Consider the following 18,029-nt stretch of genomic DNA (forward strand, 5'->3'; position numbering starts at 1 on the left):
ATGGTTAGAAAAAAAGCAAAAAAAAAGGATACAAGCAGAAACCCATTAGTATGACTGACAAAATGTGTGTGATTTCAGTAAATAGTGAAATAACAGATGTTAATAATAAAAATCAATGTTAAATTTGCCCTTCTGTCTTGTCATGACAGCAGCCTATAAAAATTAGAACTTCTACTGTACTGTTTTTGTTCTCTGTAGGTGTGTGTTCAGTGAATGGACTTCTTTATGTAGTTGGGGGAGATGATGGCTCTTGCAATTTGGCCTCTGTAGAATACTATAATCCTGTCACTGACAAATGGACACTATTGCCAAGCAACATGAGCACTGGAAGAAGTTATGCAGGTAAGCAGTGCATTGGTCTAGACTGGCATAGGATGACCGGCAAGTTGATTATATGTTGTTTAACTTCTTTCTATAGCTCTTGCTGAGTATTGCTTTTCTTAACTGAATCGGATAGGATTCCAGATCTTTGCTACATGTTTGCTAATGCTCTTCATTAGATTTATCCATTGGCGATTTAGAGTTGTGCCATTGACATGTATGTAACTATGTAATCTCCACTAACAGGTATATTAAATTGTTCTGGGTAGCCTTAGAATGTATATACTTAAACTCTCAATGACATGACTTTTAACTGGGTCGAATGAGACACCATACGGCGCCAATTTTTGAACCAAGGTACTTCAGATAGGCTAATAATGTGTCCAAAATCTGGGACTCATGATTGCTGAGGGAATGAAATGTGGGTAAGATGTGGCTCCTTCAATGCTATTGGCTGCTGCAATCACATGATCTTCATTTTCAACATTAAGTGACAATTTCCCAGCCAGTCCTGCAATCCCTTTCTCCATCCCCCACACAGCAGCAGGCATTTATCTATTCACTAGAAAAGGAAGAAGGGAAGAACAGCGAGGAAAGAACATTTCCCGGCCCATGCCACCTTCTTGTGCACTTCCCCAATCTGTGCCAGCTCTGATCCATGCCAACCCCACACATCATCCCTGACTCCCATGTGCCATGGCCCATATGTATCCTCCCAAACCCACCTCACCCCATGCCTGTCCTGTGTGCCTTCCCTGACCTATGCAGCACCTCTTGGGTACACCACACACGCTTTCCAACTCAAATGGCACCTCTTGTGCACCCCCACATACCATGTCTTATTTGCACATACCCCAGATGCTCCCTCCCTCCCTGAGCACCAGCCGCTTACCTGCCTGTTGGCTTTTCAGTCTCACATGGTTCATATGAGAAATCTTGGAAATTCTATCTCTCAAAAACCATTAAGACAGGCTCTAGAAAATGCTTATGAAACTCATGATAAAGTACATGATCTTTTGATCTTTCAAGTCCTAATGGCAATCATTTTGGGAGAGGCCCTGTCAGAGCACATGACCTACAGTATATCATCTGACCTATAATTGTCCAATAATATTAATAAGAACCCAGTTGAAGTCTACTAAATAAAATGACAAGCCAAACTATAGCTTTTGACTTTCAGAAGCTCAGTTTCTGTGTCAGAATGTATTAGGGATACATCTAGGAATAAAATATATTATAAAATAAAATAAAATAAAATAAAACATTAGAAAAAGACGGCACTTTAAAAAAAAAAAATGAAATTAGAATTAAGGCCCAAAAAAGAGATCTTAAAAAACCTGACTGTAGTTTTTCAAGGGGATGAAGTTAAATGGCCTAGGCTCGGGATATTTGTCGGACCCCTTGCAGCCAGCAACAATCTCCAATTGCCCGGTGCATTCCCACAGACAGGGCCTCCTCAGGGTGCCGTCGGCCAGACAATGTCAGCTGGCGACCCCCAGGGGGAGAGCTTTCTCTGTGGGCCAACTTTGGAACCAACTTCCTTTGGAGCTCTGGATGGCCCCTGACCTTCGCTTGTTCCGCCGTGATTTGAAGACCTGGCTGTTTCGCAGCCTGGACTGATGGGGTTTTCTTAATAGATTTTAAATTGTTTTAATTTGGACTTTTAATTTTATATTGTTTTAATGTGCAATTGTGCATTTTATTGTTGTGAGCCGCCCTGAGTCCATTGGGGATAGGGCGGCATATAAAACTAAACTAAACTAAATAAAACTCTAATTGTACCCCATGCGGTAATTACAGGATGGCAGTTGGAATGAATAATAATTTGATGGCAGCTGGAATAAAATTCTCTCCTTGCATCCACTAAAACTGCTTGGGTGCTTTTGGGGTCATGGAGAAAGTGTAATTCATTGTAGAGGCTTGAAAAATATCTCCCACAATTTTTAAAACATCTCACCTGCTCAACAAAAGTCTAGAACCGTTCAGGTCTGTCACTAACACGTGGTGGAGATGTTTCTCAAACCTTTACAATGAATTACAATTTCTCCATGATCCCAAAAGACCAAATTTTTCTATTTTTATTAAAAATGCAAATTCTCAATTAAAACACAGCATTTTTTTTCTTAGTAACAGTATAATAGAGTTGGCAGGGATCTTGGAAGTCTTACAAAGTCAAGGTGCTGTCCCAGCCTAGCAGCATAGCTCAAAGAGGATTTGTGGTGCACCATAGCTGTGGGGCTGCCAGAAGCCCCTGACCTGCAATGCAAAGCCTAGTTCTGCCCAGTGCAAAGCTGCACCTGGCCCTGGAAACCACAGCTGCCACAGTCCAGCTGCAGTCACTCTTGCCACTCTACACTCGGAGGTCCCTGCCATCCTATACTTTGCCACCCCAGCTGACTACTTTCACAGTGTTTTTATTCCTGCTGCTGGCAAGGTTTGCCTGGCCTGGCCTTTCACAAGGCAACTCTGGCCACGTGAGGCCACCTTCTCCATGTTTCTTAAGGAAATTGCCGTGCATGACCTGGGGAAAAGCCTCCTGTGGCCAGCAGCTGCCTCATGATAGGCCATGCTGAGCAAAAAAATGGTGAAGGTTGGCTTAACCCTGGACCCTTTTCAGTCTGGCTTCAGGCCTGGCTACAGCACTGCTACAGAAACTCCTTTGGTCACACTGATGGATGATCTCTGGCGAGCCCGAGATGGGGGTCATTCCTCCATCTTGGTGCTACTTGACCTTTCAGTGGCTTTCGATACCATTGACCATGGTATCCTTCTGGGACGACTAAGGGAGTTGGAAGTGGGAGGCACCGTGTTGCGGTGGTTCTCCTATCTCTCTGGTCGGTCACAATCGGTGTTGGTAGGAGGACAGAGGTGACCCCTAGGCCCCTCGTTTGTGGGGTGCCTCAAGGCTCGGTCCTCTCTCCCCTCCTATTTAACATCTACATGAAGCCACTGGGTGAGTTCATCCGACGATACGGGGTGAAATATCAGCAATACGCTGATGATACCCAGCTGAATATCTCTACCCCATGTCAATTCAGTGATGCAGTGGATGTGATGTGCCGGTGCCTGGAGGCTGTGAGGGTCTGGATGGGAGTCAACAGGCTCAGACTTAACCCAGACAAGACCAAGTGGCTGTGGGTATTGCCTCCTAAAGACTATGTTGATTGTCTATCCTTGGTTCTGGAGGTGGGGGGGGAGAGAAATTGCCCCCTCAGAACGGGCTCGTAATTTGGGTGTCCTCCTAGACTCACAGCTAAGATTAGAGCAACATCTGACAGCTGTGGCTAGGGGGACCTTTGTACAGGTTCGCCTGGTGCACCAATTGCGACCCTACTTGGATTGGGAGGCTCTCCTCACAGTCACTCATGCCCTTGTCACCTCATGGTTAGATTATTGCAATGTGCTCTACATGGGGCTACCCTTGAAAAGTGTTTGGAGACTACAGTTGGTCCAGAATGCAGCCGCGCAAGCTATCATGGGTGCACCTAGATACACCCACATTACACCAATTCTCCGCGAGCTGCACTGGCTTCCTATTGGTCTCTGGTCACAATTCAAGGTGTTGGTTATTACTTTTAAAGCCCTACATGGCTCAGGGCCAGGTTATCTTCAAGACTGCCTTCTGCCACATAGCTCCCAGCGACCAGTAAGATCCCACAGAGTTGGTCTCCTCCAGGTCCCATCAGCTAAACAATGCCGACTGGCGGGCCCATGGGGGAGGGCCTTCTCTGTGGCTGCCCCAACTCTCTGGAACCAGTTACCTCCTGAGGTCCGGACCACTCCCACCCTATTGGCCTTCCGAAAAGTGGTGAAGACCTGGCTTTTCCGGCAGGCCTGGGGCCGTTGATCTCGCTGTTGCGATCTTGTGAGATCCGGCCATGAATGGTGTGAATGGGTTTTAATGTTTTAATTTGTAAATGTTTTTATAATGGTTTTTTAAATGTATTGTAAGCCGTCCTGAGTCTTCAGAGAAAGGCGGCATATAAATTGAACTAATAAATAATAATAAATAAATAAGGCAACAGGCAGCCAAAAAGGCATAGATATGGGAGAGTGGTGGATAAGGGTGAGTTGAAGAATACAAATTCGTGAAGGTGTTAGGGATAGGATTAGTGTAGGTGGGCTTCCAAGCACCTGAATTTTGATCACTGCAACAGCCATAACTTCAGGGACTGGTTTGTTAGCACTGGCATAATTTTGGCCGATCACTGAACAAATGGTGATAAGTTGAAGACTACCTGTATGGTTGTTTGTATTGTTTTTCATTTATCATTTTATAACCAAACAGTGTATTTCTCAAAGGAAGTGAATTAGCAATTTCTCATAGACTTTCTAGTAAATTACCGTATTTTTCGGACTATAACACGCATCAGTGTATAAGACGTACCAAGATTTTGAAGAGGTAAGTAAGAAAAAAAAAAGGGTTTTGCCCTCCCCGGCCCCCAGGAGCACTCTGCAGGCCTCCCAAACCCTTTGCGCGCCCCATTTTTCACAAAAATGGGGCCATTTTTCGAAAAATGGGACTAGCAGGGTGGGGCTTCAGGAGGCCAAAAATGGCTGTATTCAGTGTATAAGACGCACCAACATTTCCACCCTCTTTTGGGGGGTGGAAAGTGCACCTTATACTCTGAAAAATATGGTACTCAGTGATTAACAACTGTGTCAATTTTTGCTGATTACTTCAGGACTGGGTACAATATTATGCTTTCAGTCAATAATAACTCCCATCAATATTATGCTTTCAGTCAATAATAACTCCCATCGGTGGTATACATGTGACAGAATAATACGCCTGTTTGGAATCTATCTGCTGTAACAATGATAAGCAAAGGAGACTTCATTTGTGAAAGACTTACTAGTTGAAGGCTCAAGAGCTTGAATGTTTCATTGAAGTGAAAATTGGTCTCTAATCAACTTGAATAGAATACATTGAGTACCCATCTACTTTTCTCCCTTGCAGGTGTAGCTGTGATCCATAAACCATTGTGACACCCATTTGTGTGAATGCAACACAAGAAATGATGTCTGTCTAGTTGTGTTTTGGAAGACACGGGGGATTTTTAATTGCCATACTAACGCCGCACTTCTAGTCTGACAAGCATATATAATAAGAGCATCCCTTTCTTCTCAACATGCCACTGCTGGGAACAAATTCCAGAAATAAGGTGTTGCTTATTTTGTGGGTGTTCTGTTCTGTTTTTGTGTGAGCTGTTTTATGTACAGCCAGGATTGAGATTGAAGTGAATTTCTCAAGAAAGAGAAAATGTTTCTCTACAGCTTGTGACTGGGAGAAACTTTTTTAAAAGAATTCTTTACTACTGACAGTGAATTAAGTATTAGACATAATTTTTTACTTGGTTATAAATACTTAATTACACCCACAGAAACTAGAAAAACTGTCAGGGAAGCCGACCAGAAGTTTATTTGCTGTATTGTATCCAATCTGTGTACATATCCTATTTGACTACTGTAAATGTATAATTTTGGGTGCTGGAAGTATCCACTGTATGATTTTTCTCTTGTGGCAAAAACCCAGATTCATCAAATTGGCTTGATGAGCCAAGTAGTGTGTTTCTCTGAACTTCAAATGCCCAAACACCAGAAACACCGTTGAAATGCAGTGTTCCACTGCTTTTTGAACAGACTTTTTTTTCTCAAGGTTGACTTTGGTGGAGTGGAGTGATGGGGAAATGTAATATATTCGTTGGCAACAATTGAAAAACTAATCAGAAAAAGCAAGCTGAACCTGCAATCTGTTTTTGGTACTGTGATATTGTGTCATCTTCAACAGTGTAGAACAGGCCTGTCAAACTGGCGGCCTGTGGGCCAGATGCGTCATGTGCAGGCCACGCCCACTCTGGCTCTGCAAAGGCAAAAAAGTCACAATACGTTGCAATATATCATGTGATGCAATCGAGTTTGCCATCTGTGGTGTAGAATGATGGAAATATGCCACAAAGTTCCACATTGCAACTTTTATGATGATTCGGGGATTTCAGGTGGACCATAAGCCACTTAGGAACAGACGCAGTATTGTGCCAGGATGATAAGGTACTGCCAAGTACAAGAGCAGAGGTAATTTGGGGCAAGGTTTTCTATGGAAATGCATTTTCAGAAGACCAAAGGGGATATCAAGAAGACTGGGACAATCTTCTAGGAAATCCCAGCTAAGCTTTGATTAGAAGGAACTGGATTCCTGCATATACCTCTCATGCATTTGACCATACATTATCAGTTGCCCAAGATATTTAGAACTTTTAAATGTCTTTCACTTCATCATCGTTTAACTCTTCTAGTCAGAGCTATCCTTCCAAATGTTATCCACACGTTTGCTGTTCTATATGTAAAAACAAAAATGATTTGGAATTAATTTATTCTAAAAAAAGGAAAGGTAAGTGACTTCTCAGAATAGGGAAGATGTCCAGCTATACAACTTTATCTATATCCAATCCTATTATAGTTAAAAAATTTTTTAAAAAAATCAAAACTACCACCACATGGAAAATAATTCTGTTGCTCAAAAAATATTCTTTTTTTCTTCCAATTTTTCAGTCAGGTAACATTCCCCAAAGCATCTATTTCCCTATTCGTCACTATCTTTTTCTTTAATACATTTTCTGTTTTATTTTGATTTAAGAAAAGCATTTAAATCATTTGTCTTGCTTTCACTTTTTCTGTAATTAAAGCAACTGTGAAACATTAGTGAAGCAGAAAATGCAATTGAACATAATTTTCAATAAGTGTTTCTAAAGGCAAGACTGGATTATTTTTTTTTATAAGGGATTTCTTCTTTTTAAAAACAAACTCTTTACATCTTAATTGTTCTTTTTTGTATATTGGCAGAGAGGGTATAGTACCAAAGGGTAAGAATGCACATAGAATAATTATAGCTGCTGTTTAAAATTCTTTGAGCAGTAAACTGATTATTGTCTGTTTAACACATACTTTAAGGTAAAATACATGGCATTTTCTTCATTTGTCTTTCTTCCTTTTTACTAAGGTTGCCTGTCACTAAGGAATTGTTTTTTCAAAGCTGGGAACAATAACTACATTGCATCAATTGCATTTTCTATACTGAGTTTGAGGGTGAATAAAGTACAGCTTCCTTTTCTCCACATAGAAGTTCCATTCAGAGTCATTGAATATGGACCTCCTGTGGCAAATCTCTAGTCCTTCTGAGGAAGATTTCAGAATGCCATGGAGATTTTGACAGGGCTTAGTCAGGCCTGGCTTGGATGTTTATTGCTGAGCAATAAATGAGTTGAGTTGACATTTAGCTAAAAGCAAACAAGTCTCATCCTGCCTGAAAGTTAAACGTGAACTAGGGCTTTGCATGTGATGGTAGTAAATAACATTAAATGCTTTATAAACAAGTAGACATGGAACAGGATTTAAACTTCCTATTTTTCCCTCACTACCCACACAAACCTCCCAAGAAGATCTGGCCACCATAGTTTTTGCTCAAAAATCTCTAGGATGATGTCTGAGTATAAATTCTGTCATCCTCATTGGGGAATCATCTGGGTGTGATTCTGTTAATCCTGCCTGTAGCACATGTGAATCACTCAACAGGTGAAAAATGCTTCCAGTAATCTGCATGTGAAGACCACGGTATGTAAATCAGTCACATCTTTGAACTATGATGAGATTTTTTTTTCTTTTTGCTCTGTGATGCTAATTGAGGAATTTGCGAAGTAGTAAGATGCCATGTTTACCTCATTTGATGATGCAAGTATTTCTACAAATGTATATGCACTAAAATCCAACTTCTTATCAAAGCTATATGCATGCTACATTCCACCACTGATAGGCAATGTATGTTGCTGTCTAGCTTTACTATAAAGTGGCCCCTAGGTTCCCATGTGACAAACGGGGGTGGGTGGGGGAATTAGAAACTCGTGTGCTGGCTGTTCATAAATGGCATTGGTTTCAGCTAAGAGCCACTTATCACTAGCAAATGGTATGTGTCACTCTTCTGTGGGTAAACTTGCAGGGTTAATGCAAGTCAAGTGACCTCATTTCTCAGCTATGCAATATTAATAATTGTGACACAACAACCAGCTGCAATTGCCCTTTCAAAGCGCTTTTGAAATAACTTTCATTTGCACCATGCCAATTCTGAGCCGCAGCTTTTCAAAGATTGCCTTTTTATAGGGCTTGGAAATACAGCTTTAGAGCTGGCAAATTTAAATGTAATTATTTTTGTAAGATAATTCTTAATGAGTTCTTGGATCTCTTTTGATGTTGGTGGCAATTATGATTAGTGTCTAATCCTTACACCATGGGCCCAATTCTCACCAGCCATTTATTTATGATGGCTTATGGAAAGGACACAATCCTGCTCAATGTTAATTAACAGTGGACTGTTACCTCTATATTAGTAAGATTCTGAACTAAGGCACACAGCTATGACCACATGTTCATCTATTGGCTTTTTTCTTTTCTTAAGAAAATGGACATAATTTGGCTTCAACTTGTACATCAGGATTGCTTTATTTTCTCTTTGGTTCTCTAGTAACAATAGGCTCTGCAGCTCAATGCTAAAGACAAATTAAGAAGCAGAGTCTCTTTCCAAGATGGCTTTGAGAGAGCTAATCTTGTTCAAATATTATTGACTGAAGCTGTTTTACAATCTCTTGTCCAAAAGCTGACTCATTTGATTGTGAAATAATCTTCCATAAATCCGGATTATAGATGCAAAAGTTAAAAACCATTGCGAAAGACTGTTTTTATGTCTGTGCTCCACATATGCTCCTAAACATAGTGCAGATTTTCCTTCTTGGAAGCTTCTGGCAGAGAATCCCGTCCCTCCCCCACTATTTTAAAGGAAATCTGTATGGGATGGATATACTATTAATTTTCTCTTTTTCAGTTGCTGTTGTAGTTCATTAGATGGTACATAAGCGGGGTGCAAAAATCCAAAATTTTCATGTGTCTCTGTTGCCATCTAGTTGCTGCCTGGATTTTTAAAAAAAACCAGAGATCAATGAACAGCCCAACCTCATTGATATTTCAAACTTAAGAATTTCAGCAATTGAGGTTTGCAACCAGCGAACTTATTGGATAAGCTTATGTCTAGATATTAAAGCACAAAGTACTACTGTATTTAAAATGAATTCAGAACCAAGTGCTGTATTTATGTGGCATCTGTAAATGGGGCTAGTTTCTCTGCCCTAGTATTACAAATTAGCTGCTAGCTTTATTTGAATTTGGGTATCAATTGGCTTAAATAAAGTTCAGACAGGTTAGCTGGATTTCATTTTATATGTAACTAGCTTTAGCCAGATTCTGTCTATATATATATTCAATAGACCCTGAATAACACTGCATGGTTAAGCAGTGAAAAGGGAATTATTTTTATTTTTTGCACTATATGTATATTGAATACTTTGGATATTATATTATTTACCTTTTCAATCAAACGAATACATGTGTCCACTACTTAAATGGGCTTGTTTCCTGTTTATGGGTAGGAATCAAGAGTTACTTGAAGGCACTGAAGGAAGAAAAAAAACCTTTTAAAAGAATTCACATTTAGAGCATAACTGAATTAACAGATTAGGGTAATATAAATTGCACAATGTTTCTGAAAACATGAAATGATTACTTTTGATTGAATTTCAGGCATTTAGAGATTGTCTTTTGCAATCCAGTTTTCAACTGGATTCCATTGTTTGTTCCTAAATTATCACTCCAAGTTAGAGTTTAATCCTGGATTATGGATAGATGATTATTTGTTGCCATGCAAAATCAGGAGGGAGCCTGTAAGATGCTGCTGGTGCTTATAATGGTTTGGTTAAGGCTGACATCTGAATGTGCTTAATATGTGATAAGTATATCATATGATAAGAATCCAAAATACTTTGTTTCCAATATCCTAAATTATTTTATTTTTTTGTGTGGTAGCAATAAACACTAGGAGGTTTAATTTATAAACATAATGTTTAAACATAACGTTTAAGATACAGTTTAAGACTAACAGATGATTATAAAGGCAAAGCTTTTTTTTAAAAAAATAAAATAAACTAGACTGAGATACAATGTAGCTGTGATCCTGTACTATTTACAGCCCAATCCTCTGCATGTTTACCTCTGCATACTCATTTTAAACCAGGGTTGTCAAACTCTCGGCCCGCAGGCCGGATGCGTCACACGCTGGCCACGCACACACCTGTTTTAGCGAAGGGGGAAAACGACCCGATAAGTCACGTGACGCTGTGAGTTGACACCCCTGCTTTAAACAATGGGAGTTAATTCTAAAAAAACCTGCACAAGATTGCAGCTGTAATTGGTTCTATGACCCTTCAATCACATTGCCCATAATATTGATTTGATAACTCTTTATACCTGATTAATGCTGAAGGAGGAACTGGTTGGTAGTGCGATTCTATTTCCCCGCCTTTCTTTCGGCTTCAAGACTTCATAAAAATGTTAACTTGTCAACAGGAAGTTATATGTATTTTCTAGAACATTGAATTTTGGTTGAATAAAGTTGAGCAAATGAAACTGATCTTGCATTTCTTCTGATCCTGTCAAGGATTTCAGTGAGAGAAAATGTGTGGAAGTGTATTCTTTTTCTCCCAATGATGAAGCTTCAGTACTATCGCATTCATGCAATTACGATACATGCACATTATAACTTAGCTGGGTGTATGATTAAAAAGTCAGCCTTTCCTGTTCCTTCAGCTAGCTAATAGAAACATTTTTGGGGGAAAATTATATTAAAGGCTTTGGTAAGGTGCCTATTGCTTGGAATGAGTAAGAAAAGGCAATTAAAATGTTGGCTGAAGTGAATTCTGCCTGCAGGAGATGCTCAGGAAAAACTGCTTAAAGTTGTATGGGAAGTAGCAAGCTGTAACTGCACTGCTGTGGGAATTAATGGTTGAAAAACATGGATACAAACAGCCTGAGAAAGTTTACAAACCAATCTCTTGAGAGCCTAAGTTGCTTCAAATGTCATTGCTTGTGCAACTTGATCTGTAGACTTCCACAACTTCCCTTTGGGTACGTATTGAACTGCCTATGGCAATGAAAAGCAATTGTGTGAATTGAGCAGGATAACTTTTATACAGTATATTTACTCATGACTGATACCCACTCAATGGCTCTTATGCTCAGATGTGCATAGCACTGTGATCTAGATAAACAGTTGTGGAAAATAACATGTTGGGAAGTAGTTGAGGTGATCTCACTCTATATATACAGGTAGTCCTCGACTTACAACAGTTCATTTAGTGACTGTTCAAATTTACAGCAGCACTGAAAAACATGACTTATGACCGTTTTTCACAGTTATGACCTTTGCAGCATTCCAATGATCATATGATTAAAATTCACACACTTGGCAACTGGTTCATATTCATGACAGCTTGTTGTGTCCTGGGGTTGTATGATCCCCTTTTATGACCTAACAAGCAAAGTCAATGGGGAAGCCTGGTTACTAACTTTACCAGCTACAGTGATTCACTTCACTAACACTGGCAAGAAAGGTCGTAAAATGACAAGCAATATGTATACTAAACAATACTCTTTGTGGAGAGGCTCACAAAATTACCCCACCAAAAGGAATATCCAGAGGAATGTCCACCTGTTCGCAGCGATCTTGTTGATTAAATTGAAGGTGGTTGTCTCAGAAAAATAGAAGATATGCCTAAATGCCAAGACTCCCAGAGAGAGATGAATAAAATTCACCATTTAAAACCTTTTATTTCTTTAATCATTTTTAAAGAATGTTACAAAATTATTGGTTAAAAATAAAAAAAGGTCCTTTATCACAGATAATTTGAAAACCATAGGGTTAAGAGACACATACGTTCCTTAGTATTTTTTTAAACACATCAATGAAAAAGTGACTTGCACAACAGAATATATCCCCCTTTCTTACTATTGAAATTACAGTTATGTACTATGATTCCTTGGAAATAATGTTGTCAAAGGATAATATAATTTAGTACACTTTTTCATAAAGAAGGTGCAGGTTCAAGTCAAATACTTCCCATTTGTTATTTAAAATCCTTTTCCATTTCTGTGAATCCAGCTTTGTATATCTAATTTTAGAATTCAGAAGTTGTGTACCTAAACCTAATTTTGACAAGTAACAATTAGAAGTCAACTGGACAATCAATCAATCAAAATGGATCAAAAATAGCTTTTCCAATAAAAATAACTCACTTTCTAGCATGACAGCCAGAAGATTATAGTACTGTAGTTTTGCAACCAGACACTAGAGGTCGCTAGAGCCAAATAGAAAAATATGAAGCTTGGTGACTGCAAACTGCTTTCTCAAAATACCTTGCTATAGTATATAAGGTATTTGCAGAAATGTGAATGCTCTCAAATTGTGGGTTATCATAATAGCCCTGGTGTGAACTAGAATTATCATGTCCATGTTGGTTTCTGTGTCTGTATGTTTTCTCCAGCTAGTTCAAATGCCAGCTAGTGAAAGTGTGAATTACAAAAGAAGCACTTGTTTGCATTCAGTTCTGTCTTCAGTGCCAGTTTATGATTTTTCTAAAATTTCTATCAGATCAATGGGTAGAAAACTTCTGTTTTCAATCATTTCATCTCTTTACTGGCGTATGAGTGATTGAAAGCCAGAGGTGTTGTCTCTTTAAAAGTCTTGTATGTAGGCATGTATTTCATGTCACAAAGGGTAGAAGTCCTTTTATAAAATGTGATGCGTGTCTGTACATAATATGGCAACATGTGGAATAATGAAAGAAGAAAAGACAGATGCAGTCTCTGTCATCTCTCTATTAAGTGTTACACTTACATTATGCAACCAGGATGTCTTTGATTCTTTATGTGTACTTTTCTCATATTGAATTAGCACATAGCTTCCTGACCTATAAGAAAAGAAAAACACCAGCTAAATCAATAATTGGGAAAGTTTCAGATCCATTCAGAACTTTCTAATTTATGGTAAATTTCTTCCAGCCGGATTATAAAACTTGGATGGAGGCTAGCTTGCCTTTAAGAAGGGCAGCGTTATACTATATTGAAAATAATTTTTCTTTGATAAGAGAGGAGACATGAATTCTTGGCTGGCCACAGTTATTGAATTTTTTTTTTGAACTGAATATTTTGCAATACTATGCCAGACTGAAATGGCTGGCTTTTGCTCTGTATTGGATTTCAATTACTGAATCCATACCCTGTTCCATCATGGGAAGTAACTTCACTGCTATCAATGTTTGCTTGGATTTCTTTCTGATACAGGACAAAAAGCTGGGAAAGGGAGACAAATGAGCCAAGAAAAATAAATTATAATCTAAAGGGGAAAAAAACGGTGGTAGGAGTTTTTGGACTTTCATACTCTTGACATGTTGCACCTTCTCTCCCAAATGTAGAAGCAGGTTGGAACCAGTGGGCAGATTTTTTTTTTTTAAAAAAAAATACACCTAACTTCTGTCTTCCAAATTGGGACTAATGGACTGCTTACTCTGATAAATGGACTAAATACAGGAGCTTGAAACCATGACTGCATCAGGTTTTTTTAAAAAAAATATGGTAGTTGGGTTGAAAACAAAAGGAGGGAAGGCATTGCCTACTCAATGGATCAACCCATCTTTTGCCCCCTCTAGGTACTGAAAATTCTGTTTCCAGGAAATGGTTGCTAGACTGGAGTGTGGTTGTATTAGGATTTTGTAATATAAACCTGAGAGCCAATTTGGTGCAATGGTTAAAGCATCAGGTTAGGAACTGGGAGACTGAGTTCTAGTCCTCCTTAGGCACAAAGCCAACTAGGTAACCTTGGGCCAGTCATTTTTCCTCAGTTCTGGAAAGGAGCCAATGGCAAACCACTTTTGTAAGAAACCTTGCCAAGAAAACTGCAAGGATTTGTTCCAGGCAGTTTCCAAGAATCAGACACAGTTGAGTGGAAGGAAACTATAACTCCTCCCTCCCTCCCTCCCTCTCTTTCTCCTCCCCCCTTCCTCCCTCTCCCCCTCTCTTCCTCCCTCTCCCTCCCTCTTCTATCTATTGCCAAGTTGGGCAAGATCCATAGATGCTGCTCTGGTGGCCCTGAGAAGTCAACTTGTTAATTTGTTTCTGCCAGTTGGTGAAGGCTGGGTAGATGAATTTTCATTTAAAAGCAAGTGTTTATATTTATTTGCAACATATTTATTTCAGAAGTCCTTTACACTTCGACTTAGAAAAATCTTTTATCTTTTATTGCCATGTTACTCCTATAAGGTAACTACAGTAAATTAGGTAGGAAGGTAAATATAACTATTACCAATCATCATGTTTCCTTTTACTGCAATTCACTTAAAGGGTAAGAGAAACTTCTCTCAGGAATATCTGCAGATTATTGGTGGGGAGGGGGGAGAGACTCAAGGTGGAAGTCAGAAGGATGCCATCAGAGCATCGGCTTGATGGTGATCACACCTCTCTGGCTACCACCCTGTCTTTTTCTTTTTTCTTTTTAACATAATATCTCTGTATTTCATAAATGGGTGAAGAGAAAACTATTCTTTAAAAACAATAATGGAAGAACCTGTTAAAAAATGGAAAATACGTCCCGTTGCCGTGACTCAACCTTCAGACAATTTTACCTGAGCATCTTCATGGAAATAACAGGGGAACTTACTCTGGTGAGCATAAGAAAAATCCCTAAACCTAAACCTACAAAGTTCCTTTGGCATCGGAAGACAACGTGTACCATTTCAAGTGCAGCTTGAAGCAGCCTTCCAGGTAATTTTGGACCCTGCCTTCCTCCCTTTCTAAACATCGGTCACACTGACTAAGGCTCATGATCAGAATGTTTGTTCTCACTGAACAAAAGGAACATAAAGCTGCATTGCAGCAAATCTGCCCAGTAAGTAAAAAGTATTTGGTGGCTTGTGTCATAAAAGAATTTTATTCAAACATTTTGTCTGCCTCACCTTCTATGTCTCCAATTTAGGGGGCCTCAAATATTGTCTGGATCTATTAAATTTAATTGAAAAAGATGGTTTGAAATGATTGATGGTGTGTCCTAGAAATGTCTGCAGTCTGGCACTTGAAAGAACTAATGACTGAGAAGACACCAAGAGTGTTTTATCCTTTAAAAAAAAAAAAATGTGAGTCTAGGAAACTCAGAGTCTCTCAACTTCTCAGGATACTTGTGACTGGGGTAATTGAATATTGGTCCTGACCCTTTGCTTATCCATGGAGAACAACTTTAGAAATAATCTTATATTTCAGTCTGGTATGTGTGTGTGTGTGTGTGTGTATGTATGTGTGCGTGTGTTTTAATATTCCACCGCCAGAAACGAGATCATGCCTCTGCAGTGCTACTGACTATTTCTTCTTCTTTATAATGCAGAATTATTAGCTTGCCAGGTCCTGAAAGCTGAATATTGCAAGAAATAGCTCAGCATGTAAAATGCAGGGGTGAAATCCAGCAGGTTCTGGAGAACCAGTAGCAGAAATTTTGAGCAGTTTGGAGAACCGGTAGTGGAAATTTTGAGTAGTTCAGAGAACTGGCAAATACCAACTCTGGCTGGCCCCAGAGTGGGATGGGAATGGAGATTTTGCAATATCCTTATCCCAGGAGTGGGGTGGGAATGGAGATTTTGTAGTATCCTTCTGCCACGCCCACCAAGCCACACCACGCCCACCAAGCCACACCCACAGAACCGGTAGTAAAAACATTTGGATTTCACCAGTGGTAAAATGAGTTCTAAACCGGCCCTGCTTTGAAAGGGCTTTTTAAAAATGGCTTGACTAATTCTGTGCAGCCATTTCTACAGAGCATGGAACCAGCAGTGGTGCTGGAGAACCACGGTCCTGTAAACATGTAAGCTACTTCCTTCCCAAAGATGGTCATGCTACTGAGGCCTTTGCTTCTTCTGAAAATTAGACCGTATTCAGGCCTAGAGTGTCATGCCGTCAGTGAAATAAAATTTAGCTGTGGGTTGGACAGCTTAAAAGGCAGGATTTATTGTCCCTTTTAGAATACAGGTATTCTCAATTTACAACTGTTCATTTAGCAACTTTTCAAAATTGAATGTCTACGGAGATACTCAGTCATCCAGGTCATGGTTGCCCCAAAGGTGCTTTTTCAAGAGGCAACTGGACTCTCTGGTTTTTTTTTCTTGGAAGATGTTTCGCTTCTCATCCAAGAAGCTTCTTCATAGGAGAACAAACCCAACAGGGCTAGATTCAACAATCGGCATTTAAAAGACAAAGTCCGCATCTTGGGCAGAGAGGACCTCCGGTTTGAAAGGGGTTAAAAGAGTCCATCTATGTCAAAATTGAACAGCCCTCTCTCAACAGAGGGGGAGGCATACAACATCATCTATCTCCAATCTATAGCACAGTCCTTTCAACAGTTCCAAGAAAGCTACATACACATTTGCACTACTCAGGTGACCCTGATGATAGAGATAAACCTCCAGGTGGCCTCAATCAGAGGTGGTATTCAGCAGGTTCTGACCAGTTTTGGAGAACTGGTAGCGGAAATTTTGAGTAGTTCGGAGAACCGGTAAATACCACCTCTGACTGGCCCCGCCCCCATCTATTCTCTGCCTCCTGAGTCACAGCTGATCGGGAGGAAATGGGGATTTTACAGTATCCTTCCCCCGCCATGCCCACCAAGCCAAACTCACCAAGCCACCCCATGCCATGCCATGCCCACGGAACCGGTAGTAAATTTTTTTGAATCCCATCACTGGCCTCAATGACTCTAAAAGAATGCAAATCTTTATCTTTATTTGATTTGTATACCGCCCTACTCCCGAAGGACTCAGGACGGTGAACAGTCAAACAGTAAAATGCATAAATACAAAATTTAAAAACAGGATAAAATTGAATTAAACAATTTGGCCCAGACAAATTAAAACACCCCAATCATTTAAAAAACAGATTAAAATTTGCATATTAAAAAGAAAAGAGGGAAAAGATTAGGCCAGGCCCGCAAATGACCAGCTTTCTGCAAGGAGTATAAATCCTTCCATTGCCCGCCATCCAGTCAGAGCTGAAGAAGCTTCTTGGTTGAGAAGCGAAGTGTCTTCAAAGAAAAAAACAAAACAAAACCCCAGAAAGTCCAGTTGCCTCTTGAAAAAGCACCTTTTGGGACTTTCAAAGTTGAACTGAAAAAAGTGACTTACAGTCTTTGCACTTACAAATGATTGGTTGCTTGATCAGATGACCAAAATTTGGGTGTTTGGCAACCAGCCTGTATTTAGTGATGGTTGTGGTGACCCAGGGTAATTTGATCACTGTTTGCAACCTTCTCAGCTGGTCAACCGTGACAAAAACAGTTGTAAAATTGGGTTCAACTTATTTAACAACCGCCTTGCTTAGCAATGAAACTTCTGGTCTCAATTGTCATAAGTCAAGGACTACCTGTATTTAGACATATTAAAAGCCTTGCACTTCATAGTTTTGCTTCCTGTTTCTGATATATTTTTGATAGTTGCATGATACATAGAGATTCAGTAGGTGAGGCCTCATACATTTAATTTTGCGAACGTCTGACAAGCAAAGTCAATAGGGAAACCATTGACTTAACCAAATCACTTAACAATCATGTTACTAACTTAACAGCTGCAATGATTCACTTAACTGTGGCATGAAAGGTTGTAAAATGGGGCAAAATTCACTTAACAAATGTCTCATTTAGCAACAGAAACGTTGGCCTCAATTGTTTTGCATGTAAAATGTAGATGGAATTTCAATTGTGTCGGTATAGCCCCATGTTTGGTTTGACTTTCCATGGATGT

At 39.7% G+C, this 18,029-nt stretch overlaps 1 protein-coding gene across 3 annotated transcripts in view; it reads left to right on the plus strand.

The window, feature by feature from the left end:
* Nucleotides 1–10,827, plus strand: part of KLHL3 (kelch like family member 3) — a 51,853-nt gene extending 41,026 nt beyond the window's left edge. For all 3 annotated transcript variants that reach the window (XM_070937279.1, XM_070937280.1, XM_070937281.1), the window contains 2 exons: nt 199–342; nt 5,282–10,827. In XM_070937279.1, the coding sequence (XP_070793380.1) occupies nt 199–342; nt 5,282–5,310 (173 nt within the window). In that variant the 3' untranslated portion in view covers nt 5,311–10,827. The remainder of the gene's footprint in view (nt 1–198; nt 343–5,281) is intronic.
* The last annotated feature ends 7,202 nt before the right edge of the window (nt 10,828–18,029 follow it).

This window comes from Pituophis catenifer, unplaced genomic scaffold, assembly GCF_029215685.1.
Source record: "Pituophis catenifer annectens isolate HBS135680 unplaced genomic scaffold, rPitCat1.0.hap2 SCAF_2, whole genome shotgun sequence".
NCBI lineage: Eukaryota > Metazoa > Chordata > Lepidosauria > Squamata > Colubridae > Pituophis > Pituophis catenifer.